Source organism: Lygodium microphyllum, chromosome 3 (genome assembly GCF_053477565.2).
Source record: "Lygodium microphyllum isolate KBCC chromosome 3, Lygodium_microphyllum_v1.1.10, whole genome shotgun sequence".
Classification (NCBI taxonomy): domain Eukaryota; kingdom Viridiplantae; phylum Streptophyta; class Polypodiopsida; order Schizaeales; family Lygodiaceae; genus Lygodium; species Lygodium microphyllum.
This window is the reverse complement of record NC_141137.1, coordinates 158,912,323-158,939,972: the sequence shown is the minus strand read 5'-3', so window position 1 is coordinate 158,939,972 and position 27,650 is coordinate 158,912,323. Positions and strand designations below refer to the sequence as shown.

Genomic DNA, 27,650 nt, shown 5'->3' with positions numbered 1-27,650 from the left:
AAAATTTAGAAAGTTTTCATGTTTAGTACTTCATGTTGGGATTGAAGAAGGTAGTTGTTTGTAACAGATTGCTGTTTGTGGGTCAGTCATGTAAAGATGAGTGCTCAAGATAGCAAGATGCCACTTGACAATGCAATAGACCAAGGTATATATTGTATAAAACTTACTAAATAATACTGTATGGAATGTTGCAAGTAATACTGTATGGAATGTTGCTTTTGATATAAACTGTGAGAACTCTGAGGCATAAAATGTATTTCAAATAAATCGGTATCCAGTTAATGCAAGTTCACTGCTCATTTTCTCTTCATGCAAGACTGTGTCATTGTGCTTTTCTTCTATGTTTGTCATAATTTTGTTTTGAGACATGGCAAAGAGCCATCCTAGCCAAGGATTTCATTACACCAAAGCTGATTTGATTTTGTTCAGCTCATGTATTTGTTCACCTTTTTCTTGCATCCTTTGCTTGTTGGTGTCTTTACTAGTTGTTTGGTAGCAATTGTACATTGTGATCATACAATAGGGTTTGCAAAGAAAACATAGAAACATGGTTAATACAATGAACTTAGAAAAATCACAAATGATGAAGAAGGAACGAATGAACATTGATTAATAACAATGATGCCATGATCGTATGCTTTGAAATGCTTTTCACATAAGTATGCATCTAGACAGTTGAGAAGAGGCCCCTCTACAGAACCTACACAGACGCTCAGAGCAAGCATAGTGGATTACCTATTAGGATCCTTTACCCTTTATCCCCAATATATAGTCTTTTACTATCGCCCCATAGTGTCTACAAATCATGCCTACCTTTGTTTCATCATCCCTTGCTAGTGTAAGAGAAGGAAGAGATCGAAGCTCAACTGAGAGTGAAGTAGACAGTGTAGAGTGTGAGAACACGACACCCAATGCAAAATCTCAAGTGTAAGGTGCAAGTACAAAGTACAACCCTTAAACCTTAGGGTTGTAAGAGAATGTTTACACCCGAAGTGTGTGACGCACGATAAGTGTCTAAAATTGTGTAACATAGGCACATCAAATAAAATGAATAAATTTAGGAAAAAAAACTTCTTGTACGGAGATTAAAAAGTACCCTAGTGTCCTACTGAAGATCACGGACGCTCCTTTGTGAGTGTAGGCATGAATCAAACTCAACAAACCCCCCTTAAGTGAAGAGTGATCAAGATATAAAGATTATCCACCAAAGAAGATAAAATTTAAAGCATTGCGAAATGCTTTAAATTTGTCACGAGGAAGAGCTTTGGTGAAGATGTCCACCACATTACTGGTGGTAGGACAATAGACAAGATTGATATCACCTACATGTAGCCTCTCTCTGACAAAGTGATAATGGATCTCAATGGGTTTCATGCGTGCATGAAACACTGGGTTCCGTACCACCGCAATGGCACTCTGATTGTGAGTGAATAAAGGAGTAGGCTCCGTGACAGGTACATCTAAGTAAGCTAACAAGTGTCTAAGCCATACGCATTCAACTGTGTCACAACTACCTTGTATTCAGCTTCACATGACAATGTGGCAATAGTGGATTGTTTCTTGCTAAGTTAAGAGATGCAAGATGAGTCAAGAAAGAAGCAATTGCCACCAATGGAGCGATGAGAATCATAATCCCGAGCCTAATCAAAATCATTGTAAGCATGTAAGTGCAGTGGTTCCCCCTTGGCATAAAGCAATCCAAGAGTCCTAGTATCTTGTAAGTAACGGAAAACACGCTTGATAGCTTGCCAATGTGACATGCATGGCTGATGCATATATTTGCTTAGGGCTGAAATTGCAAACTTTATGTTCGGCCTTGTGTTGTATAGGTAGATAAGACATCCAACTATTGTAGCATATGTATGGATATCAAACAAGTCATTGTCATCATGCAATGACAACTTTAGTCCAGGTTCCATTGGTGTATGAACTGGCTCGCAATCCTGTAAGCCAAACCTCTCAATAAGTTTACCAATGTATCTCAACTGTGACAATCCAAGGCATCTAGCATCATGAATGAACTGAATGCCCAAGTAATAGTGCAAAGGCCCCAAATCTGACATCTCAAAATTTTGCTGCGAATTTTGTTTGAATGCTGAAATCCGATCACCATGTGTCCCTGTAAGCAAAAGATCATCAATATATAGACATATGACCAGCAGGGACCCCCCCACTTTACATATGTAAAGGGTGGACTCTGATGAGCTGTCTATGAACCCTTGGCTGAGTAAAAAGGCATCAATCTTTGCATACCAAGCTCAAGGAACTTGTTTCAAACCATATAAATCCTTTTTTAGATTACAGACCAAGTGTTCAGATTCCTCAATTGCAAAACCAATGTGCTGTTGTACATACACTTCTTCTTGAAGTTCCCCATGTAAAAATGCAGTCTTTATATCAAGTCGATGCACAGTCCATCCATAATGGGCAGCCAAAGCAACCATAGACCTAATGGTAGTCATGCGGGAGGTACTAGCAAATGTCTCCTTATAGTCAAATGGCTTTTTTTTGTGTATAGCCCTTGGCCACAAGCTGGCCTTATATTTATCAATGGATTCATGTGCATTCCTTTTAAGCTCATAGACCCAGTTTGTACCAATGGCTTTCTTTTCAATGGGCAAAGATACTAAATCCCATGTTTGATTCTTTATGATGGAATCAATTTCAGCTTGCATTGCACACTATGTTGTGCATCCTCAAAACATTCAAGCTCCTCATAATCAAATGTATCTGCTGCCATAACAAACTCCATAGTATGTGCACTATTATGCAGGAGCATCCAAATGACTATCTTTCATAGTCTGCAAATACCATTTGTCTAGCCTCTTGATTGTGTACAAGCTCTTATTTAGCACCTTGCTGAATATTCAGATCAGCCATAGACTGATTTTCTGCATTACCCAATGGAGTAGCTGGCTGAACATTAAGTTCACTTGCTGAAGCTCCAGTTGTATGACCGAAAGAAATGGGCAGCAGCCCTTCAAATCCATCACTGGCAGTCTGATATGTGTCAAAACCAGTAAGGGGTAATTCTGATTTTTCATCGAAAACCATATCCCTACTGACAAATACATTTTTAGAGATAGGATCATATAATCTATATCCTTTTCTTTCACTGCTATACCCCACAAAAATGCATTTAATAGCCTTGTTATCCAACTTCTTCCTGAGTACCTTGGGAATGTGTGCATATGCAAGACACCCAAAAGTACGAAAATGCCCAACAGAAGGTTTCTGGCTGTTCCAAGCCTCAAAAGACATGACATTCTTTGATGCCTTGGTGGGACACCTATTTAAGACATGGCAAGCACACACAACTACTTCCATCCAAAAAATGTGTGGCAAGCTCTTTGCTTTCAGCATACATCTGGCCATCTCCATGAGTGACTGATTCTTTCTCTCTACAATCCTATTCTGTTGCGGAGTATAAGCAATAGTGTACTGATGAACAATGCCCTTCTGCTTCAAAAAATAATTCAGCATAGAGGACATGTATTCCCTCCCTCGGTCCGATCAGAAAGTTTTCACCCTGCAGCCATATTGATTTTTAGCAAGTGCTACAGAAGCCAAAAATGCATCATACACTTTTGACTTGTTTACCAAAAAGTAGATCTAGTAGAAACGAGTAAAGTCATCAATGAAAGTAACAAAATAGTAACAACCACCCAATGACTTTGTCTGCATAGGGCAATATACATCTGAGTGCACAATTTGTAACCTGGCAGTTGCTCTAAAAGCAACATCACAGGGAAATGCAAAATGATGCATTTTTCCCAAAATACATCCCTCGTATAAGTGCTCAGAAGGTCTCTCCAAGAGAGGTAAACCATCAAGTATTTGTGTACGTTGCATAAGCATTAAGCTACCATAGTTTATATGCCCCATGTGAGTATGCCATAACTCCGCATGTGACATAGCAGGAGTAAGAGTGGAGGCTAAATAGACCGATTGATAAACTGAAAAAGCATCCAACTCATATAACCCATGACATAGAGTGCTAGTCAAAACCAAAGTCATGTGTTCCTTATCTCTCACCATGCATCTGTCATTATAAAAGGAAATTCTTCTTTATACCTGGCACAAACAAGGCATCTTGCTGTTAGCAGTCATGTTTGTCATGCCTTGTCATCTCCTGCCTGTGAGCCTCAGTCTGAGTCAGATGAGGACTTTAGGAGCTCTGACTTGTCTATCACTTGTTTTGACAGAGGAGGTAGCTCATTCTAGAGCACTTAGTTTATTGCATTTTAGTGCATTTTCTCCTCCAATCGGGATTTTATGTGCATTTCCCAGGGCAGTTTCTGCATTCTCCAGCTTGCCTCGCCTGTCGGACATTGTTGATCCTTTCCGGGATTTTTCTGAGCATTCCTGGCATTTTTACCAGCATTAAATGCTGGTCGGACATATTTATGGCCTCAAATTTCAGGTCGGCCAATTTTTGGGTTTTTGGGCTATTCATAGCCATTTCCCACTTGGCAGTCGTATTATCATCTTCCCTCCTCCTTTGGTAGGTGCACACTCCGACCCCGTCATCTTCCTCCGTCTTCGGTGCTGCCGTCATCATCAGCCTGATCTGGTGCCCTCACTGACGCTTCGGGCTGCGTGCAGGGGCTGATCAATCCACAGTTTTGTATTCAGCATTCATTACAGTCAGTGCAGATTTTCTTCCTTCATTTTCTGCTGTCTCTCTCTTCTCCTCTGTGTTCGTGTTCTTCCGTTGCGCACTCTCACATGGTATCATCGCCTGACTGAGAGCACAGAGGACCTAACCTTGTGGAGAGATACCTCACCCCTCTTCTGCTGCTGTCCCCTCATCTCCAATTGCCCAGGCGGCCCCTCCAGGTGGCCATTCTTCTTGCGTTTGCTGCAGACGACTACTCCCAAGGCTGCCACGTCATCAAACGACCCCTCTTGCTTGCGTTTACCATCAGGCGGCCCCTCCTTCAGCTGGGCGACACATCATCAGGCTGCGTTTTGCAGATCTGGCGGTCGTTTCCACTCTTGGCAGCTCATCTCCTGCTGGCAACCCACTCCCAGGCTGCGTTTTGGTATTGGCGGTTTCTGTTCTGGTGATCTTCATCAGCTACCTTTGCGTTTTGCAGATCCAGGTGTTTGTAGGCTATCACAGCTTGCGTTTTGGTGGTTGGTGACCATACTGCTGGTCCTACTTTGGCTTCGGCACAGTTTTCTTTGGTGTTTGGTGTTTTGCAGATTGGAAGATGTCTTCTCATCAGTTTACGGGCTTTGATGATTCAGATGACGAGCTTTTGTCTTGACACTCATCTGAACGGAGGCGTGATTTCTATCACGAGGACCGTCGTTTGGAGTATATTCCTCTTTCCCGTCCCCCTTCTGTTCATGTATCTCGGCGATCCCCTTCCAGTTGGCCAAAGATGCAGCCTTTGGTACCCCCTGTACAAGTACCCGTACTTCCTCAGCTGCCCAAAGAGGACCGGTTGGATGGCTCCAACTTTTCTCTATGGTCCTGCAAGGTGGAGTGTATCTTGGACTCCTTCGATCTTTGGGAGCTTGTTTCTGTTCCTATTTCCCGGCCTAAGGTGTATCCCGTAGATGGGACATCTATGGATCGTGCAGCCGTATGGGATCGGCTTAATTCTAGAGCCAGATCTTTCCTCTTTCTGAGTTTGCAGGATTCTGTCCTTGTTCATGTTCACAGGTTGAAGACTGCAGCAGACGTGTGGAGAAAGCTCGCGTCTCTCTATCAACAGAAGATGTTTGCCCACCGGATATCTCTCGAAAAGAAGTTGCGGATGCTCGCTATTGATGATAGTCCTTCCATGAAGGACCACATCAACAGATTACAGGATATGAGGGATGAGCTTGCATCTCTCGGTCGGACGATATCTTCTGAAGACATGGCTATGATTCTTTTGATTCAGCTGCCATCGTCTCGGTTTGATGTCTTCTACACCAGCCTTCTTACATCGAGGACCCGTGAGAAGCTTCTATGGGAGGAGCTGTCCCCGCTTGTCTTGGAGCATGACGAGCGACTCAGAGAGGTCAGTGCTAGTGGATCCGACTCCACTAGAGCCTTTGTTGCAGGTTCGGGAGGACAGAAGAAGAAGAAGAAGTCAAAGGCTAAGAAGAAGGACAGTTCTTCAGGCTCTGACTCAGATTCAGAGAGACCGAAGTGCCCACACTATGGGAAAGGGACACATCCAGAGGAGAAATGTTGGAAGAAGTACCCTCACCTTCGTCCGGGAGCGAAGGGTGGATCTACATCGGAGCCTTCTTTTACCTCTACACCCGCTATTACCCATGAGTCAGTGTTCCTTCATATCCATGCTTTGGAGGAGGATCCTTCTTCCGTGGCTGCAGTGTCTTGTGCGCAGCCTTGGTTAGTGGACAGTGGTGCTTCGAGTCATATGACTCCCCGAGGTGATTTGTTACAGGATCTCCGTCCATCAGAGGGTTCAGTCACTGTCGGTGACCTTTTATCGGTGCCTATTAGTGGTGTTGGCACATTGCCTTTGTTTACCGACCGATCTTCGAGCTCCTTTTCAGAGGCCCTACATGTTCCAGATTTGGGCCTTCCCCTCCTCTCAGTTTATGGCCTTACGAGGCTTGGCATATGAGTGATCTTCACCGAGCATGCTGTTGTTATTGAGGATTCTTTTACAAGAGCTGTCTTATCTACAGGTTGGCAGGAGAGCGGGCTTTACAGTCTCCATTCCCCTTCTTTGATGCAGGGTCCTCCGAGGCAGTCTATTGCTACACCCGTTCCCGCTTGTGCACCTTCTATTCCACAGGTTCCTTCCCATCCCCCACCTTCTCCTCTGGTGGTTCCCTCGTACCCCCAATCCCTTTCCGAGGGGGACGATCTCGGTGATGCGGCTGTGGATTCCCTGGCCCCTAGTGTTTTAGAGGGGGATTTCCAGGATCGTGAGGAGCTCCTTTAGCAGCAGTCTACATTGACGGACTTCATCGACCTTGGCATTTCTCTTGCCACCCCAGGATCCGTTTCTCCCTTGGCCTTCAGCCACATCCAGGATCTGAGAGGGGGTGTTAGCAGTCATGTTTGTCACGCCTTGTCATCTCCTACCTGTGAGCCTCAGTCTGAGTTAGATGAGGACTTTAGGAGCTCTTACTTGTCTATCACTTGTTTTGACGGAGGAGGTAGCTCATTCTAGAGCACTCAGTTTATTGCATTTTAGTGCATTTTCTCCTCCAGTCGGGATTTTATGTGCATTTCCCGGGCCAGTTTCTGCATTCTTCAGCCTGCCTCACCTGTCGGACATTGTCCACCCTTTTCGGGAATTTTCTGAGCATTCCTGGCATTTTTACCAGCATTAAACGCTGGTCGGACATATTTATGGCCTCAAATTTCAGATCGGCCAGTTTTTGGGTTTTTGGGCTATTTATAGCCATTTCCCACTTGGCAGTCAGTTGTATTATCATCTTCCCTCCTCCTTTGGTAGGTGCACACTTCAACTCCGTCATCTTCCTCTGTCTTCGGTGCTGCCGTCATCATCAGCCTGATCTGGTGCCCTCACTGACGCTTCGGGCTGTGTGCAGGGGCTCTGATCAGTCCATAGTTTTGTATTCAGCATTCATTACAGTCAGTCCAGATTTTCTTCCTTCATTTTCTGCTGTCTCTCTCTCCTCCTCTGTGTTCGTGGTCTTCTTCCGTTGCGCACTCTCACACTTGCAAGCGGAGAATAGAGCCATCAATGGCCGTCAACACAGTCTCCCCAATACCTCTAACAGGGTATGATGCATTGTTGACACACTGTACAGACTTGCCAACCGGGGCTGCAATCACAGAAGAAAACAAATCTCTATGAGATGTGATGTGCCTGGAAGAAGCACCATTGTTAAAAAAACATGTGTCAGTATCCTTAGCAGAGCTAAATTCTCTATCAGCCGAAAAAGAGTCATAACTGCATGTGAAAAAACAATAGTCCTTGTTTGCAACAAAGGACGCGGACTCAGTAGCAGTAGAAGGTGACGCGGACTCAGTAGCAGTAGAAGGTGCGTTAGAAACAGACATCCCCAACTCCTTCTCCTTGGCTATGTGCTCAGTGATGTAGTGTCTTGGCTTCTTGCAATAGTGGCACTTGCCCTTGGCTTACGTGCCTCCTTGTTTCTTATTGCCCTTTGAAGTGTCGGAAGTCCTAGAGCTGTGCGGAGCATTCTTTGCTTGGTTGCTCTTGCCCTTCTACCTTGCTATAATAGCCTGCACAGAGGCTATAACATCCACTCCATTGTTTTTTTGTGTTTGCTCTTCCTTTAAGAGCAAACTGACTAGCTGAAGAAAAGTAAGTGGCTATGGGGCAATCCTCATGGTGAGGTTCAAGGCCATATGAAAGGCCAAGTACAAGGGCGGCAATGAATTCAAGGTAGTAGATATCATCTGCGCATTTGAGTAATACTCATCTACGTTCATAAGTTGTTCACGCAAGTCTTAAATTTTCTATAGACGATCTTGCATGGAATCACTCTCATCCATTTTCACTGTCTCAAGCTCTTTCTTCAAGAAAGAGTTGAGTGTCTCATTCTTTCCAGCAAACATTTGCTCTAAGGCCTGCTAGGCTTCTTGTGAAGAAGCTGCAGATCGAATGTGAGGGATGATATACCGCTGAACTGCTAATGAAATCAGCGAGCGACAACGCCCGTGCATCCCTTGTATCCCATACCTTTTGTGTTGCTAATCTTAGGGGAAGTGGCCGAGTTGGAGTGGGCTGAATAGGCTGAGTTGCTTGTTGTCCATGTCCTCTTGGAGGAGTAGCAAGAGCCCTGTGTACGAACGCGGGCAAGGGGTAAAAAAATTTACGTCAACGAGAATAGTTGAGAGTGGGTGAGAATCCAGACGGCACCACATGGCAAAAGCCGGGCATGTGTATTGAGGCAAAAACCTGTTGTTTACACAGCACGTGGGGCAAAAATACAAAAATTAAAACGGAAAAATTAATGTAGAAAGATCCATGCATCAGATAAACATGCCGTAAAAAGCAAAACTAGGCAAGGCGATGGGGGGAATGGCACGGACAATGAGTTTGTCATAATTGACAGCAAATAGGGAGGTTCTCATGGAAAAAGATGAAAAATTAACCATGAAAAATCACACAAAAATTAATTTTGCAAAATTCATCAATCGGAACAAAATGCAAAAAGAAAAAAAACACTGGACCTAACTTCACCACTGACATAGTCCCAAAGTCTCCTCGCAATCAGCACATTCATCATGAAGGACCAGAGGGAATAGTTATTACCATCCAACCTATCCTCCGTGGATACGTAAGTAAATACATCACCTCCCTGATTTGCCATGATAAATGACGCTGATCAGAGAGCAAAAGAGCAATGTCTCAAGTTGGACCAACCTGGAAATCTCAGAATTTCTAGAAATTACAGCAAGTACTTTGTTGTAATTAGCAAATTGAAGCACACTCTTATCAAAACTGTTTGAAATGCATGCTCTCCAAGGTGCATTTAATGTTCAGTAGCACTGAAAATGCAAAAGCCCCATAATTTTTGGTCCCAAAATACACAAAATCAGTCTATTTCAGACTGTCATAGATGTATATTTGCCAATCTCTAAGCTGACAACAAAAGGCCCAAAATTCTGATCCAGAATTGCACAAAATCTCTGCGTGAAATGTGTCCCAGACACTTGCTAAAGCAGAGAGATGCTTCCCGGACACAAGCCCCTTTGTGTGGATAAAATTTGAATTAAAAAAAAAGGGAAAATTTTCTTTTACCTCACTTTGTCTAAGTAGAGCAGGACTTGAGTAGATCAGGCAGACTTGGCGGGCGCTATTGGAGCTGAGCTCATAGGATAGTGGTGGATCTAGTCGTGGAGGCGTGCAGGTGGTGCTCAATCATAGCGGGTGGAGGTGCAGTCAAGCAGTTCAAGGCCAGGCAGGCAGCGCCTGTTGGAGTTGCTGGAGCAGGTTGTAGGCGACGTCTAGGCGTAGGGGGTGGGCGCAGATGGAGGCAGGCACCTGTAGTGTTGGTGGCGGGCAGAAGGCACAGGTTGGGGCTGGGCGGTGCACAGGAATGGAGCTCCCTTAGGGAGGACAAGATGCTAGTCTTGTGGTGGTGTTGGCAGGCAGGCAGGACCTAGGTTGGCAGGCTCACTACTCTGGTGCAGGTGACTGGAGCAGCAGCCTTTCATAGGGAGATGTGGAGTTGAAGACTGTTGGTGGCGGCTCAGCTGGTGGAGCTGAAATTTGCTCTGATACCAAATGTAAGAATGTAAGAGAAGGAAGAGATCGAAGCTCAGATGAGAGTGGAGTAGAATGCAGAGTGTGAGAGCACGACACCCAATGCAAAATCTCAAGTGTAAGGTGCAAGTACAAAGTACAACCCTTAAACCTTAGGGTTGTAAGAGGGTGTTCACACCGAAAGTGTGTGAAACACGATAAGTGCCTAAAATTGTGTAACATAGGCACATAAAATAAAAGGAATAAATGTGGGGGGAAAAACCTCTCATATGGAGAGTAAAAAGTGCCCCAATGTCCTACTGAAGATCACTGACACTCCTTTGTGAGTGTAGGCGTGAGTCAAACCCAACAACTAGTATGGTTCGACCCCCACCATGGAGATGCTTGCAGTGATTCCCTAGGTATCATTTTACCATAGAGATGGTAAGTTCCTATTTAGACCACATGTGTTGGGCATTGTAGTACATGGATCCATACATACCCTTGGAAGAGTTCATGATAGAGCTCGCTTTCATACTCCATTCCTTGGCTACCATATAATTCCCTCACACTCGCCCTCCTCTCATCCCTTTGAGCAAGAATGTCGTGCAAAAAAGCCAGTATGATAAGGATTGTTGGAAAACTCATGCTTGCCTCCAATATGAGGAGACACAAGAAGCTACACACATAGCCAGACATGCACAATCTTTCGCTGCCTAGTGTGGAGGAAGAAGAGGGGATTCTTGGTCTAGTTAGATCATGAGTTCTATCTATTATTCTTGGGGCAGGACAACAAGGTGGCGTGGAAGGCATTTCAAGAGCCCAAAACCCATATCCCTATCACCTCTCTAGAGACATGGTACACATGCTACCTTGCTCTTCCATGTGTCTGGACAGCCTCCTCTCCCTTGACTACCAAAGAGCAAACCCATATGCTCCACCTTGTTTAGCACAAGTATGGTTTGAGATGCCATCGTTAGACTCCAGAATGGTCGAGCATATGACCATGATGGATTGGTACTAGAGCACCTCTCATATGCCGAAGAGGTGTTATTGCCACCACTAGCCCACCTATTCAACAGGGCCTTTTATGAAGGCTTTCCTACCAATTGGTTAGCTAATACTATAGAACCAATCTTGAAACTTGGAGATCCTATGGTTCTCACTAGTTGCATTCCACACGTAACCATATCCTCATACTTTGAGCTATCATTGAGGAGGGTAGGGCAGAGGGGAGCTGATCTATTGTTGCTTTGTTGGCTTTTGTAAAGCTTTTGATATAATGCCACAACCCAAGTTCATGCAGAGACTACAGGATTTGGGGGTCCTTGTTGAGATGTGGTGGGCTGTTCTAATATTGTATGAGTCAGCCCCATTGGATAGTTTTGAACTTCAGGAGGGATGTTGCAAGAGATCGTTAGCACTATTGGAGCAAAGCATGGTTGCCTCCTTTCACCCACTCTCTTCGTGCTATACATTGATGAATTATTAGATAATATTGATAGATTGGGAGGAGATGCACCTAGACTTTGGGGAGTATTGATGCCTCTACTAGTGTATGCATATGATATTGTGCTTATTTCAGATATTCTAGAGGAGTTGCAGCTCCATCTAGATGTACTACATGCTTTTTGCTAGGAGAGAGACCTCATGATGAACCTTGGGAAGACCAAGGTTATGGTTTTTAACACCTCCACCTAGTGGATTAGGCGATTGATACCTCAATTTACATATGGTGGGGAGATAGTGGAGTAGATCTAGAGATACGTCTACTGAAGCCACTTTCATAGGGCCAAGATTTTCCCTAAGGAGAGTAGCGGAGGATAGATTGACCTGAGACTATTTGGCATTAGGAGCTATGGAGAACCAATGCATGTGGATACACTTCCAGGACCCTCAGACAAGGCTTTGCTCTTTCACACATTGGTTACATCAACACTCTTATATGGAGCTTCTATTCGAAGACCGAGTCTCTATTATAAGAGGAGAGCTACGGTAGAGCAATTGAGTCTCTATCATAAGAAGAGTTCAACACTCTTATATGGAGCTTCTATTCAAGGATCGAGTCTCTATCATAAGAAAGGTTTATGACGGATGGGAGTACATGGAGAAGTCCCTAATGATGATGATCTCGCGGTTGATTATGAGTAAGTTTTTAGTGCCGCATGAGATAATCAGAGTAGATATGGGAGCACCATCTACTATGGTTGAGGCCCTTTCTAGATAGTGATTGTTATGCACAAGCTTTGGAGCCTCATGAGATATATTTACTCTAGACTTGCTCTAGAGTCATCTAGACATCTAGCATTGCAAGGTGAAGTGCTAGTATGCTTAGACAAACACATGGTTGTAGCTGCATGGGCTACATATTGATCACCTTCCACCTCTCCTCTAGTATAACTTGGATTCCCCTTTCTTAGAGCTCAACTAAGAGGAGATCAACAAGATCATTATGATGGATGCTTTTTAGCTACCTACAACTTGGACTTGATTGGTGCCTATCTAATATTTTGGGGCAAAGATGGCTTTCTACCAACCAAAGGAAGAAACTGCCAGAGAGGCAAGGGTAAGTTTATGACCTCCACTCAAATGGGACACGCTTGCCTTACAACATCTTGAAATTCCTCGGTGGCTAGCTAGGGAACAACATGAACTAACTGTCCATCCAGTAACAAAGGGATGTTTTGCATTATTTAAGCACGAGCTTCTAGGGTGAAAAGAGAGCCTCAAAGAATCCTTGTGACCCATCATAAATCTCCTCAACTAGAGGAGCTTGCTTTTGTCCATTATTAGCTTCCTTACACAAATGATGACAAAAGAGTAATGCCTCAAGCCATGCCCAGGTATAGGCAATGAGGGGAGTTCAGCTTGTAAAATAGAAGATGACAGTGCACTCATGGAAGGCTCTGATTTGCTGCAATTTGGTCCCCCAAATGCCACTACATACTCATCATCCAATAAAGTGGATGCCTTGTTCATTTGCATGAACGTATCCACTCATCAAGCTGTTACCTTGACCTAGCATATATTGGAATGTATCACCCTTCTTTTGTAGAGGACTTGTTCTTGGCTCTATGAACTCCAAAGCACTCGGGCCCAATGGATCAACTGCTAACTTGTGGTGTGTGCCTACTTCATCTTCTTCAGCATCCTTGTGACTTTACTCAGCTAGAGATTCCGCATCTAAATACATAATATCTTTTTTCCCAACCCACTTATGTACGGATCAAGGAGATCCACATCGATGCCAAGAGGTTTGCATTGTCTATTGTTTTTGATACGCCATCTCTCTCTCTCTCCCCATAATGAGTAGTTATATTATATCAAATCACAAAAGAAACACAAAAGTTACGACAAAGAAATAGAAGAAATTGCCATATGCCAAGAAACCAAATCCTTCCTAGGAAGAAGACCAGCAATATGTTCTTGGACACCAGCAGAGCGGAGTCAAAACAAATGTGTTTTGTTATCAGTGACCTGTTATTCCACCAGCCCCAAAATCTAATAAAGTAGAACAAAATCTTCATATGTGGTTGCACCAGAGGGGGATATTTTGCCTTAACATTGAAGTGAGAAAGTGGACAAAATTTTTATACGTGGATGCAGTGGAGTGGGATATTTTGCCTTAGCAAAGACCTAGTTAGAAGCACACAACAGCAGGCCAACCACAACTCTCCAAATATGAGATAGGAGTGTCCAAATTTTCTTTGCTAAAAGGCATGAATTTATCTATGATGAGACGATTCCACACTGGCAATGCAAAAAGAAAACAATCTCCTTTCAAGATTTGGTGCCTTGCAAGAGTGGAGACAAGGGGAAGTTTGGTAATTGACACTCTCCAAAGAAATACATTGCATTTAATTGGAGTCATTCTCTTTTTATGCTCATAATGAGTAGTTATATTATATCAAATCACAAAAGGAATACAAAAGTCATGGCAAAGAAGTAGAAGAGATTGCCGTATGCCAAGGAACCAAATCCTCCCTAGGAAGAAGACCAACGCACTGAATGAGATCTAAACCCTTCAATATGTCCTTGGACATAAGCAGCTGAGTCGAAAACAAATGCATTCTAGGTGGCCCAGTTGTGCTAATAGCCCCAAAATTTGAGAATGTAGAACAAAATTTTCATATGTGGTTGCACCAAAGTGGGATATTTTGCCTTAGCAAAGACGAGTCATACAGAGGGGCATAGCGACGGCCTAACCACAACTCTCCAAATATTAGACGAGAGGGTCCATGTTTTCTTGGCTAAAGGGTAGGAAATAAATTTGCGAGATGAGAGGTGTTTGTTTCCCCCAAGAAAAGAGAATTCTATTAATAACACCTTTAGGGGTAGTGTGAAAGAAGGTGTCTGGATCCCAAATCTGTAGGAAAGCCTCTCTTTTCTTCCTCATCCTCTCAAAGCTGCCTTGCATCCTCTCCTATCTCCCACGAAGTCTGTGGACTATCTCTATCCAAATCCTTGATAAAGACTCCCAAATTTGTGACATGAGGATTCCACAATTTAATGTTGAAAAAGTAATTGCTGTTTGAGATTTTGTGCTTTGAAAGAGTGGAGGCAAGAGGAAGTTTGTCAACCAATACTCTCCAAAGAAAGACCTTACATTTGAACGGAGTCTTGTTTAGCCAACCTTCCATCATAATCATTTTCCACTAGGCCCTAGATTTATGCAGGTCTCAAAAAACATTGGCTTTGGTGACTATCCAATGGCGATCTTTGATCAACAAATGATACACTTGGTTAGCCAAAGCCTTTTCAAGATTGAGTTGGCCTACAAGATCTCAATCTTGCCAAGGATGATTAGATTCAAGGGTGGGAAGGGGCTGCCTATGCTACAATACCGTCACAATTCGACCCCACAAGTCACGATATCTATGAGGGGTCCAAAACAGCTTCTTGGCTATGCAGAAAGACATCAACACATTGCAGCCCACTATAGTGGCATCAACAACAGAAGACAAGCCTAGATGTGCCATCTGACTAAATTTTGGTTGGTCGTCATGTTTTCCATCCCAAGATAGTAGCTTTGACACAACCAACAATTCCATTTGAAAAGAGTTAGCTTCCAAGCGATTCTTTGTTGGATGCTAATGCACCTTTTAAAGAACTACCTTTCATGAGCATATTAAATGAGTCACCATAAAAGAGCAAGATGTCGAGAAATGGGCATCGGTGTTAAGGATGTGCCACCACAAGCCTTGAATACTAGTCTTACTATACATGAGACCTTGGTCTTGCAAAAAGAAAAGGATGATAGAGACCCATAGGTGATGATTAGTGCATATAGTGCAAAAAAGTGACCAATAAAGAGCCACCATATGAATCCTAGCATCTAGAATAGGCTCACTATCTATGCTTTTCAGGATGCAAACATGGCTCCAAGAAATATGAGCATGCAATGAGTCCTTTTTCCATAGTATGAAATAGATATGCATGGTAAGATCATTCAAGGTAGTGGCAATCTAGGGCAGAAGTGGCAAAAAATAAGTAAGCATTGGTAGCATGATAATCAGTGCCACTTTGAACATGAACATGGAATGGCTAGGCTTGGGATTTTCAATAAACAAATTTAGTCTCCAATTTATGTGAAATCCATTCCAATAAAATGCTTTGGCTGAACATCAACACCCAAGGGATACCCTAGATACATATTACCACACCTTGCCATCCCAAGGACTCCTAATCTGATTCAGAGTAGTTGATAATGGAGGATTTTGCAGCATTGATATGGAGGCTAGAAGTATGCCCAAAAAGGTTCCAAACATCCAATACCTTGTGGAGAGTATGATTTATCCTGCCATTCAGCATGAGAAATCTGCTTAGAAGGAGACTATGTAGAACCAAGAAGTTTCAGAAAATAACTTCTGCACATATGCACAATGGTTTGTGGATCTGTAACTATTTGACCCTTTGCATGCTTAAGTCTTTTGTTAGGTAGGAGAAGCATACAAACCCCGAAAGAATTTATAAGATTGGTAGGAAGGATCGTGCAAATTCTCAATCAGAGTTTTCTGTTTAACCTGCCAACAAGATCTCAACTGAAATGGCTGAATAAGATCCACCAAGTTTGCAGCCAGTGGAAGAGAAATAATAGAGTCTCTTTCCTTTTTTTCCCATGAAGTTTAAATTAATTCGTAGAAAAATTTACATCAGGCCTTTAGGCCAGCTAAGCCTGAAAGACCAGTAGCAAATACTCATGAAGCCAAAAGGCTATTAAAACACCATTCTACAAGAACAAAAGAAGGGGATCATAGAGAGGGCGCAATAGGGGTGGAGCAAACAGTGTCCATGCATGGAGCAGCCTGACTAGGGATAACCAAAGCTAAATGAAAGATAAATGCATTGTGAGTCTGCTAAATGTGCCAAAGACCAGTCCATCGCATGAACTGAAAGAGGCAAGGATGATCGGATTGCAACTTGGCCATGGATGACATCTTGCCTAAGACCGAAGAATGGATCGGCATTCTCAGACCTGTCAGCGAGGTCCACTCTCTGGAGATGAAGTCTCAAAGCTATCTGGAAACTGGGCAAGAAATGAAAAGATGAATAGAGGCTCATCACAAGTAGTACCAAACATACATTTGCCTTGAGATATGTTGCGAGCCTGTAGCACATTGCCAGTATGCTCGGACAAATGCATGGTTATGGGTACATGGATTACACATGGATCACCTCCCACCACTACAGTACAACTTGGATTGCTTTCACGTGGAGCTTAGCTGAGAGGAGTTGAACTGCATCATTAGGATGGACATTATTTAGATACACACAGCCAAGACATGCATGACACCTAGTGAGGACCTAGGGACGAAGATGGCTTTCTACCGGAAGCATCTTCTACACGTATCCCTTGATGACTTTCTGTTGAGCTAAAAATTAATTTGTCCATTGATTAGGTCCTCAAGGCAGCCCTAAAAAGTAAATTACCAAAAGTTTCAAACAGGGAGGTCAAAGTGTTGGAGCTGAGAATGGAATTCAGGAAGGAGACCTTGCATCAACTTAACTATGGCTATGGGATTTTGGTGTTAGAGCTGGACAGCTGGTCATTCCCTAGACAGGAAGGAGCAGCAAGAGTAGTTGGTGCAGATGACACGTGGTAGGTCGGACAGGGGCAGCTGACACGTGGCAGCCTGGTCGGACAGGCTGGTCGGACAACACTGTTGTTAGTCGGCTGCATTTAATGCAGCCAACCTGGTCTTTTTCATTCTTTCTTGTTGGCCTATTTATTGGCCCTGGTTTCACTAGGCTTCCATAGTTGGTCTCCCAGATTTCAGGCTATAGATTGCCTCGGGGTTGACGGCGGAGACTGAGATCTTCGAGGTGGAGATATATGCAGACATTATCTTTGCACCCGTGTATATATTTGCATCCCAGATGTCAGGCTATAGATTGCCCTCGGGGTTGATTGAGATCTTCGAGGTGGAGATATACGCAGACATTCTCTTTGCACCCGTGTATACATCTGCATCCTTATACAACATTCTTCACTGCAAATTTTCTGCGTTTCGTTGTTTCTTTCTCTCTCTCTCTTTTCTCTATGTTCACTCTTTGTCTTGGTCATTCACTTCCACATTGCTTCACTTTGACATGGTATTAGAGCATGGAAAGACCCATCTGAAGAGGAGATTTCAGCACGAGACAAGGCTGCATTTTCCGTGTTCAAGTATGAGTAGGAGGGTTGCGCATTAGAACAAGGCTGAGGTGAGCGTGGGCGTGCAAGAAAGGAGAAGATTTGCTGAAGCTATTCTTGGTTTTTGTTGTTAGAGAAGGAAGAAGGCTATGTTTTGGGCCTTCAAGTGCAGATTTTACCTTTTCATTGCCTCGTGTGGGTGAAGAAAGAGCAGGATGAGTAGACGAGCCCTAGCAGGTTGTATTCTCATAGTTAGAGGGGGCTGTTTTTTGTGTTTTATGTAGGCATTGTAGGTGAAGATGTCTTTTGAGGCCGAGACAAAATTTCAGATGATCACGAATCAGAAGGTGCCCATCTTACCAGCTCTTCCATCATATCAAAAGCTTGATGGCGAGAATTACCGCATTTGGTGGGTCATGATGCTTGCCATTTTGGAGTCCTATGATTTGGCAGAGGTTGTTACGGAGGCTATTCTTCGTCCTTCTTCGTGAGACGAGTCCATACTCTCTTCTAGTGATAAGGTGGTGTTGGCAAAGGCTCAGGCACATTGGGATAAACTCAATGCTCTCATTTGCTCGTTTTTATTTCTCTCATGTACTATAGTTGTTATCTCTCAAATTGAGCATTTGACGGTGGCTTGATAGATATGGTTGAAGCTTGATCAGATGTACAAGCATTGAGAGCTTGATCAGATGTACAATCATTAAGTGTCCATAAGTCATGTTCTATGTAGAAGCATATCAATAAGCTAAGGTAGCTCCAGATGCAAATACAAAATGTAGGGAAGATAATTACTTTTGAAGACAAGGCGATAACTCTTCTTTCACAATTACTACCCCGTTTTAGTGGTTTTTATTCCACCTTGATTGCTTCAGGGTGGTTTGAGACTCTTTGGTGGGAAGAGTTGGTTCCTATGGTCTCGGACCAAGAGGAGCAATTGAAAGGGAACAATGTTTCTAAATCTAAGGCCTTGGTTGGTCAGTCCTCTTAGAAGAAGGGGAAGGACCAAAAGAAGGAGAAAAATCCAAGAAGGACAAAGAAAAGGAGTCTATTTGTTATATTTGTGGCAAACTAGGTCACTAGAAGAAGGATTGCCCTAACAAGGAGAAGAAGGAGAAGGAGAAATCTTCAAAGGATTTTGGAATGGTGGCTGCTTTCTCATCAGTTGCTTTCCTTCACTTAGAGGTGGTTGAAGATTTGACCTTGACGACTTCTAATGTTGCGTTGACGGCCCCATATACTCGGGAGTGAATTGTTAACAGTGGTGCCTCACGGCATTTGACTCCTTCTTTAGCAGGTGTTGCTCATTTGTGGCCTTCGCATGGCTAGACTCTCATTGGTGATAGTTCGTCTATTCCTATACAAGGATGGAGCAACATGCATCTTATTCTAGATGGACGAGAAGGCGCCCATACCTCCGAGGTACTTCATGTGTTGGCCTTGGGGTACCATCTACTTTTTGTGCACAAGATTTGTATCCTTGGCCTCCTGGTCGAATTTGATGTAGATTCTTTTCGGATTCTTGATCGTGGATCAAGGCAGGTTCTTTCTTTAGTTTACGAGGAGACTTGAGTCTACAAGTAGCGGTCTTCTTCTGCCTTGACTTCTCTTCTTCTTAGTTCACAAACTCAGTCTGAGCTTTGGCATGCTTGGTTTATCCACCTTAATTATGATTACCTTTAGAAGGTGTCAAAGGGATAGCTTGTTCGAGGTTTGCCGGATATTGTGGTGAGCCAGCAGCCTTGTGTCTCGTGCATCCGTGGGAAGCAAACTCGTGATGCTGTTCCCAACAAGGCTTCGAGGCAGTTTTCAGCACCCTTGGAGTTTGTTTCTACCGATCTTTGTGAATTGATGAGGACGGAGTCCCTTAGAGGGAGCTTGTATTTCATGTTCATTGTGGATGATTACAGTAGGATGACATGGGCTTATTTCTTGAAGTTGAAGTTAGAGGCTTTCTCCAGCTTTAAGGATTGGTTGCTCTTTGAGAAGAACCGATTGGGCCGGAAGCTAAAGACCTTTTCATCTCAAACTTCAGCTTCAATAGTATTTTCACATGAAGAGTATCTTTATCACTATCACCTGTGATAATCAAATTATCAACATAAATGACAAGCAGCATAATACATTTCTCTATTTTTCTCACATAAAGTGAGAAATCTGCCTTGGAAATCTAAAAGCCAATAGTGGCAAGATACTCTCCTATCTTGTCAGACTATGCTCTAGATGCTTGCTTCAAGCCATACAAGGCTTTCTTCAACCTGTAAACAAACTCAAGATGAACAACATGCACATAACCTGGTGGATGCTCCATATAGACCTCTTTTTGCAAATCACCTTGTAAGAAGACATTCTTTACATCCATCTGATGTAAAGACCATCTCTTTGATGCAGCCATAGCAATGACTGCTCTTACGATTGCCATCCTTGCAACTAGACTGAATGTTTTTTCATAATCATTGCCATATGTTTGTGCATACCCCTTGACTACTAATCTTGCCTTGTATCTGTTCATAGAACCATCTGCATTGTGCTTCACCTTATAAACCCACTTACAACCAATTGCATTTTTATCTTTAGGCAAAGGTACCAATTCCCATGTAGCATTTTCTTCCAAAGCATCCATTTCTTCATCCATGGCTTTCTTCCATTTTTCTTTTCCCATGGCTTGCTCAAAAGAAGTGGGTTCTGGTTCCTGTATCACTTTGACTATATAGGCATAGTGAATGGCTGTAAATCCATCATATTTCAGCCTATCCACAGGATACCTAGCTCTGGTAGACCTGCGCAAAGTAGGCTCACTTTCAGGTGCTCTCAAAACATCCCTGGTCTTCCTTACTCCAGGTGTAACAACAGAAGGAATACCCAACTCATCATCAATGCTCTGTTCTGAGTCACTGGATTCACCATCCACATAAGAGTGATCTGCATTCACATCAAACATGGGCTGATCTACCTTCTCTTTTCCTTTTCGTGATACCTGCATACCATTATCTGCATTGCTTTGAGAAGATTCTCCTGATCTCAATCTATCTGTCCATGGCGAAGAATGTGAACCACTGCTAGAGGACACTCCAGGTCCACTAATATCTTGTGACTCCTGCTGTGCATTCTTTGCAGTATTACCATTTTGTGCATCTACATTATCAATCACATTTACTGGTTTATACCAGCTACTCATCTCATAAAAAACATCCCTGCTCACTGTAAACTTACGAGTAGAAGGGTTATGGCATCTATACCCTTTCTCTGTAGAGAGTAACCAATAAAGATAGACTTCTCAGCTTTTGGATCCAACTTGGATCTCAACTCATCTGGCACATGAACATAGGCAATGCAACAAAAAATTTTCAAATGAGAAATATCTGGTTTCCTGTCAGTATACCTCTCCTCTGGAGTTATGCCATGTATTGCTGCAGTGGGAGTCATGTTCATTATGTAGAGTGCTGTAGCAATTGCCTCAGCCCAGTAAAACTCTGGCAGGTCTTTTTCATTGAGCATGGCACGAGATACCTCTCTAATATGTCTGTTTTTTCTTTCTGCAATTTCATTTTGTTGTGGGGTATGACTACATGAATTTTGCTGCTTTATTCCATGCTCCTGCAAGAACCTTGTAAACTCATTTGAGAGGTACTCTCCCTCTCCATCTGACCTTAGGCATTTTATATTGCAGGCCTGTTTCTTTTCCAACCATAGCTTTAAGAGTTTTGAAATGCCCAAAAACTTCACTTTTCTTTTTCATAAAATACGCCTAAACTTTTCTGCTATAATCATCAATAAAAGTGACAAAATAATGACAGCCTCCAATAGATGCATCTTTAGTAGTCTACACATCAGAGTGGATTAATTCCAATGGCTTCTTACTCTCTTGAATATGTCTAGAAAATGGTTTCCTTGCGTGTTTTCCAAATTGATAGGCTACATACCTTATGCATTTCTGCAACCTTGAATTTAGGCAATCCTGCAACAATATTTTGGGCTTGCATTGATTCAAGTTGCTGTACATTAACATGACCAATGCATTTATGCCAGATATCAATATCTGCAACTACACCGGTCCCATGTGCAAACATTGCTGCACTCAGTTCAGGCATGTCTGCATCCAACGTAAACATTATGCCCTTCTTCTTTCCTTTTGCTATCAAGCGACCTTTATTTTTCATATCCTCAACAAAGCATCCATGAGGATTAAATCTGGCTTGCAAGCCTTGCTCAACCATTTGACCAACGGAAACCAGGTTCTTGGTGATATTCAGGACATGAAATACATCCGATAGGTATTTCTTTTTCTTATCCTGTATAGACAAATGAATTTTTCCAATCTGCACAATAGGATGTGCAGTATCATCACCAGTCTCCACAAATCCTGTTTTTTCCATTTTCCTTGCATCTTGCATCCATTCTGCATGACCTGTCATGTGGTTTGATGCACCTGAGTCAACATACCACACATCGTTGCTTTCTTCTACACTTGTCACAGAAATGGTCATGTGTTGCACTATAAACAAATGCTCATTTCTGTCATCACCTTGTCTACTAGAAGATGTATAATTCCCTTGTTGCAAATTTTCATTCATGATGTCATTCTGCTTTTTATAGCAGTCTTTAGCCATATGACCCATTTTACCACAGTAGTAGCATTCAACATTGCTGTTTGCATTTTGCCCTCTTTGCCATCCACCAATTCTCTTTGGCTCCCCCTGCCTCTAGAGTTACCACGCCCTCCTCCATAGGACTGGTTTTCTTGAGTTTGCTGTATATTCTGATTTTTACCACGGCCTCCAGATCAGCCTCCTCTACCTCTGCCTCTACCTCTTTCAGCATTTGAGTTAAAGACAACTTCTACTGCGAGATAGGAGGCCAGCTCACCCAGAGGGACACACACAGAGAGTAGTGACAGACTTCTTCTACAGAGCCGACCCTATTGACACTACCAGCCTAGCGGAGACAGTGCCACCCCACCAGACACCTTACAGGCCACATCGTGGAGTCACATTGGATAGAGCTATTTCCCTTTGTCAAGCACAACGACCCCGTCTACCAGGACCACGTCCGAGGAGGCCGCACCACAGTCGGATTAGAGCCATTATCACGAGACATTGAAGACTCACCACCAAGCATATCAGTGAAACAACTAGGGACCGCATCGTAGCTGAGATCATGTGCAGATCTTGAGATCAGCTACAACCCAGTCTCCACCACACTTTTGTACATGGTTCTATCAGATCTGGTTCTCCTTTCCTTTCCTTTTCTTTTCTATCGATGGAACAACACTACACATGGTTCAACTGTAGTATAGTCCCATCGTATAGTTATTTTCGGTATTGTTTCATAGGCCACCCACTTATTTGTAATGTTATCTTTACCTTACTGATGAGATGACATTAGACATGGATGTACTCTGGATTTTGTCTCATAGGCCACATTGGCCTTATGTAGACGTTAGTATATCTTTCTTTCTTTCTTCTTTCTCTCTTCTCTCTTTGTTCACTCTTTGTCTTGGTCATTCACTTCTGCATTGTTTCTCTCTAACATTTGGCTCTTCCAAGAGCGACAAACCTCATATGGAAACTAGTGGGAGTCAAAAGTTGGGGTTCTTATTTGAGGACAGGTTCCCACAAACCTTGGTAATCCAAAACACATCTCATAAATTCGACCAAGTGGTAAAATTTGACCTTTTAAAATGAGTCTTGTTTGAAAATGCATGCTTGGCTAACGAGGATGAATGGGATGTGGATGGGGGATAGGTAGTTGTAGGATATGGAGGTGGATAAGGTGGATTTGGTGGTGGTAGATAAGAGAGTGATGGATCAGGTTGGTAGGCTGAAACAGGTTGTGAGTGTCCCAAGAGTGTTGATTGATGCGGAGGCATTGGAACATGAATGTTTCCATAAGGTACTGATGGTGGAGGTGGAGGCACTAGGACCCATGACCCCTGTACAAATGTTGGTTGGGAAATATAAGAATGATCATCTGCGCACTTGAAATGTCATATAGTCGGTGGACTTCATGGTATTTTGAAGTCTCTCTAGCCATGCTAGATTTATCAATGGCAAGTTGGGAGGCTTGCTGTTGATTGTTTCTGGACATGTTTGGTTGTGGAGACTAAAGCAATGTGGAAGTGTTCGAAATCATCTAATCCTCCTATTGTTCCTGCTTTTGCGACAGATGTGCCTTCGGATTAGAGTCCTAGGTATCTCAAAGAGAACTTGGCTTTGATACCATGTGAAGAAATGCTCTAAATAGTGAAAACGCAAAACGAATTGTATGACAAAGCACAAACTAATAGAACATAGTTAGGGTTAGGGTTACTCAGAGACAATGAATATGAAGAATAGTGAAGTGAATGTCTATTGAAAATACAGTGCTTGTGTAGCAAACACATTATATAGTGAATGAATACCGAACCTTGAACTCCTGTGTCTCAAGGACCAACAGAGAGAGTGTGAATTGGAGAGAGTGTCGTACTTGGAATGGACCTCGAAACATAGCAAGGCAGCCTCCGAGGGTTGCACATCGACAAATGCAGCTCTAGAAGTTGCATTTGATGCAGATGGATAGTGAGGAGAAGAAAGATTAAAAATGAAGGTACTCGAGAAGAGAGAAATTGCAGCAAGCTGATGATGACATGGTAGGCTGACGGTAGTAAAAACGCAGGTATGATGATGTGACAAGCTAACGTCAACAAAAACATAGGTATGATGATGTGGTAGTTTGTATAGCAGCTGTAGATCACAAACGTAGCAGTTCAGCAATTCGCCAATTGCAAACGATGTGGCTGATCAGCAAACATAGCAGAAATCGATGCAGATTGCACGATGGAGGTTGGAAATAGGCATGAGATAGAAGTCTGACATAGACAGCAATGGGTAGCTTTGGATGAGATGTCCTTCATGAACGGGGTGTGGGCAGTGAAGCTAGAGGGCTTAAAACCTTGAAAGACGAGATTGGACTAAATGGAGGGCAGCATGCCTATTTATGGAAAGTTTTGAGACCTTGTATTGCGCACCGTTTTAAAACTCTTGGAACCGCACACTAATTAAGAGTTTTTATTAATTGAGCATTTTTGGGGCTGTTTTAAGTAGGTAATTCAGCATGTAATGCTTATGTTAGCTCAACAAGGAGGATCCTTCCATGTCTATAAACAGACAAACTGCCCACCATTCAGCCCATCCTTGTCTTGTAGGTTTGAGCCATCAACCCTCTTTCACTAGCTGTCCAACCCCTAGCAACTGCTATTACATGGTCTAAATTGTCACCCAACCTCCCATTTGTGAAGAAAATACCCTAACATAGAACACAAGTAACATTGTACGACAAAGCACAGATTGATAGAAGGACTTAGTTAGGGTTAGGGTAACTCAGAGACAATGAACAAAGAGAATGAATAAAGTGATATGACTATTGAATATACAATGCTCATGCAGAAAACACACTATGCAGTGAATGACTCGAACTCCTGTATTTCAAGGATCAAGGCAGGGGTAATGAGCTAGAGAGTGTGTCGTACTTCAAACGAATCGTGAATTGTAGCAAGGCAACCTCCAGATGTCAAACACCAACAAATGCAGCTAAGAAAGATTGAATTTGATGAAGACAGTAGTGCAGGAGAGAGAAAGACTAAAAACGCAGGTGAGGAGAGAGAAATACTAAATATGCAGGTGATTGGAGAGAAAACAACAGCGACAAGTTGAGGAGAGAGAAAACAGCAAACGCAGGTTGCAAGAGAGAGAAAACCTGCACCGATAGCTGAGAGGAGAGATAAAATCTGTAGGGCGGCAACTGGGGTTTCCAAACACAGCTGTATATCGGACATCTATTAGCTAGGCTGAGAGGCGTGACTCTGTACACTGGTAGAAAAGGGCAGCCTATGCCAGGGGCCGCTCAATCACATCCATTGGTGCTTTCCACTGTGGAGGAGTTCGAAAAATAATGCTTAGATGTGGGACCTTGGCTCTAGACCACTAGTTAATATCCATCACGCAACGTGGTCACTATCGGGAAAAGAGTGCTAGTTCTTCTTCCATCCACTGGGAGATGATGTTTGCCACCTGGCCCTTCACCTCCTCCTCTATTTGTGTCATCGTCCAGTCTCCTGAATGAGAGGTCTGAAGGAAGAAAGCATAGTTTGGTCCATCCGGTGGTGCTAGTAAATGGACCTTGCCGCTCCCTGACTTCCAGATGACGAAGATCCCCACCTCTAGAGGTAGTGGAAACTCTCCGCGTTCCGCAACTCTCAAGTAGGACCACAGACCACTGTGGAAGAACTCCTGTGGTAGTAGCTATGCCTATCTCGGGAAAGTGTGACGGGTGGCAGGGACAGATGAGCTGGTGGTTGTGTGGGGAGGGGGGGCTAGGTTGTTGGTGAGGGGGGGATATAGGCGTATGAGGCTCGTCACCTCCTGTGGGAAAGGGGGGGATGGGCAGGGGGGTCACTTGTACTGGGTGAGGATCAAGGGGATTGATCAGCGGGGGAGATGGTGGGGAGGAGGAAGATCGAGGGATGGTGGAGTGATCGGAGGTATGAGGCAGATGTGGGGGGGGTAGTGGCCTTGGGAGGGGGAGGCTGTGGGCTAGGGTCGGGGGGGGGGAATCCATGGGGAGGTGGGGTGGGTGTGGGGGCTGTGGGATCTCATGTGAGGTAGCTTGTGACGCCTCTGTTGGTGGTGTATGTGGAGGTTTGTGATCTTGCTGGGTGGGATGAGTCGGGGGGGTTGCGGGGTGCTTTGCCGGGTGTCCGTTGGTCGCCCTCCTGCTCTCTGCTGCTGTGGTTGTGTCTGAGGGGTTGACTGAGGACCCCCGTACCATCTCCTCTCCCTCTCTCTCATCGCTAGACCCGTGTAAAGCTATCAGCGTTCACCTGCAGGCTTGTGGGTGGAGCAACCTTGGCTCCTAAGCGTGTGCAATCTGCTGCTTGATGCCCAAAGTCATGGCATCGTAGGCACTGCCTCGGTTGCCCAGTCACTATAATTTGCTGTCTAAAGGAGTGTCTGCCTGCCTGAATCTCCAAAAACTTTGGTATGTTCTTTGTATCTTTCACAACCACCCATACCTTTGGGACTCTTGCGGCTATCACTGCATCCGCGAAGGAGGCAGGAAGAACTGTGCTGAAGAGCCGTCCAAAGTTTTCCACTAATTGACGATACTCTACCACCAGTTCGGGGAATAGTAAGGTGACCGGATATCTAAGAAACCTGTTGTCGAGTGTGAATTCCTCCACTATACCAGGGAACCATATAGATGACCCCCTTTGTGGAGGTATAAGGTGAGCTATCCACTAGCTCACGGGATGCGTCCGCCGAGGTGAGTCGAATAATGAAGATCCCTTGACCCATGAGAACTGCCTCTGCGATTTGCGCTGTGCGAAAGTGCAGCGTGGAGTGAAGCCAATTCCGAAGGTGGGCCCTAGATGGGGATGTTGAGCTAAAATATGCATTACTTGTTGATTAGCCTCTTAAACAGCCCCAAAACACACTAAAAATGCTCTTTTAGAGTAAAACCCTAAAACGGGGAGCGGTTCGAAAGAGTTCAGTGGAAACCCTAAAACGGGGAGCGGTTCGAGAAAGTTTAGTGGAAACCCTAATTTTTGGGGCGCCCTTCCACATCTATAATTAGACAGGCTGCCCCCATTCAGCAATCATCCTTGTTTGCAGGTTACACCAGCCCACACACCCTTTGCTGTTGGCGCCCAGTTTCCAGCCTGCAGCCTGCCTCCATCTACTGTCCAGCCATCATCAGCCACATCATCTTCAGCCTGTCCATTGCTGTAGGCGACAGCTCTCAGCTGCTGGCGACTGCTCCAAACTGTCCCAGACTGCTGTTCAGCCTCCTGTCCATCATCTGTAGGGTCAGCCAGC

At 43.8% G+C, this 27,650-nt stretch overlaps 1 protein-coding gene across 2 annotated transcripts in view; it reads left to right on the top strand.

Annotated features, from left to right (window-relative positions):
- The window catches only part of LOC148039084 (flagellar WD repeat-containing protein Pf20-like), a 232,084-nt gene that overhangs the window by 11,111 nt on the left and 193,323 nt on the right, over window positions 1-27,650 (top strand). For both annotated transcript variants that reach the window (XM_087674970.1, XM_087674971.1), the window contains exon 2: window positions 68-145. In XM_087674970.1, the coding sequence (XP_087531096.1) occupies window positions 97-145 (49 nt within the window). In that variant the 5' untranslated portion in view covers window positions 68-96. The remainder of the gene's footprint in view (window positions 1-67; window positions 146-27,650) is intronic.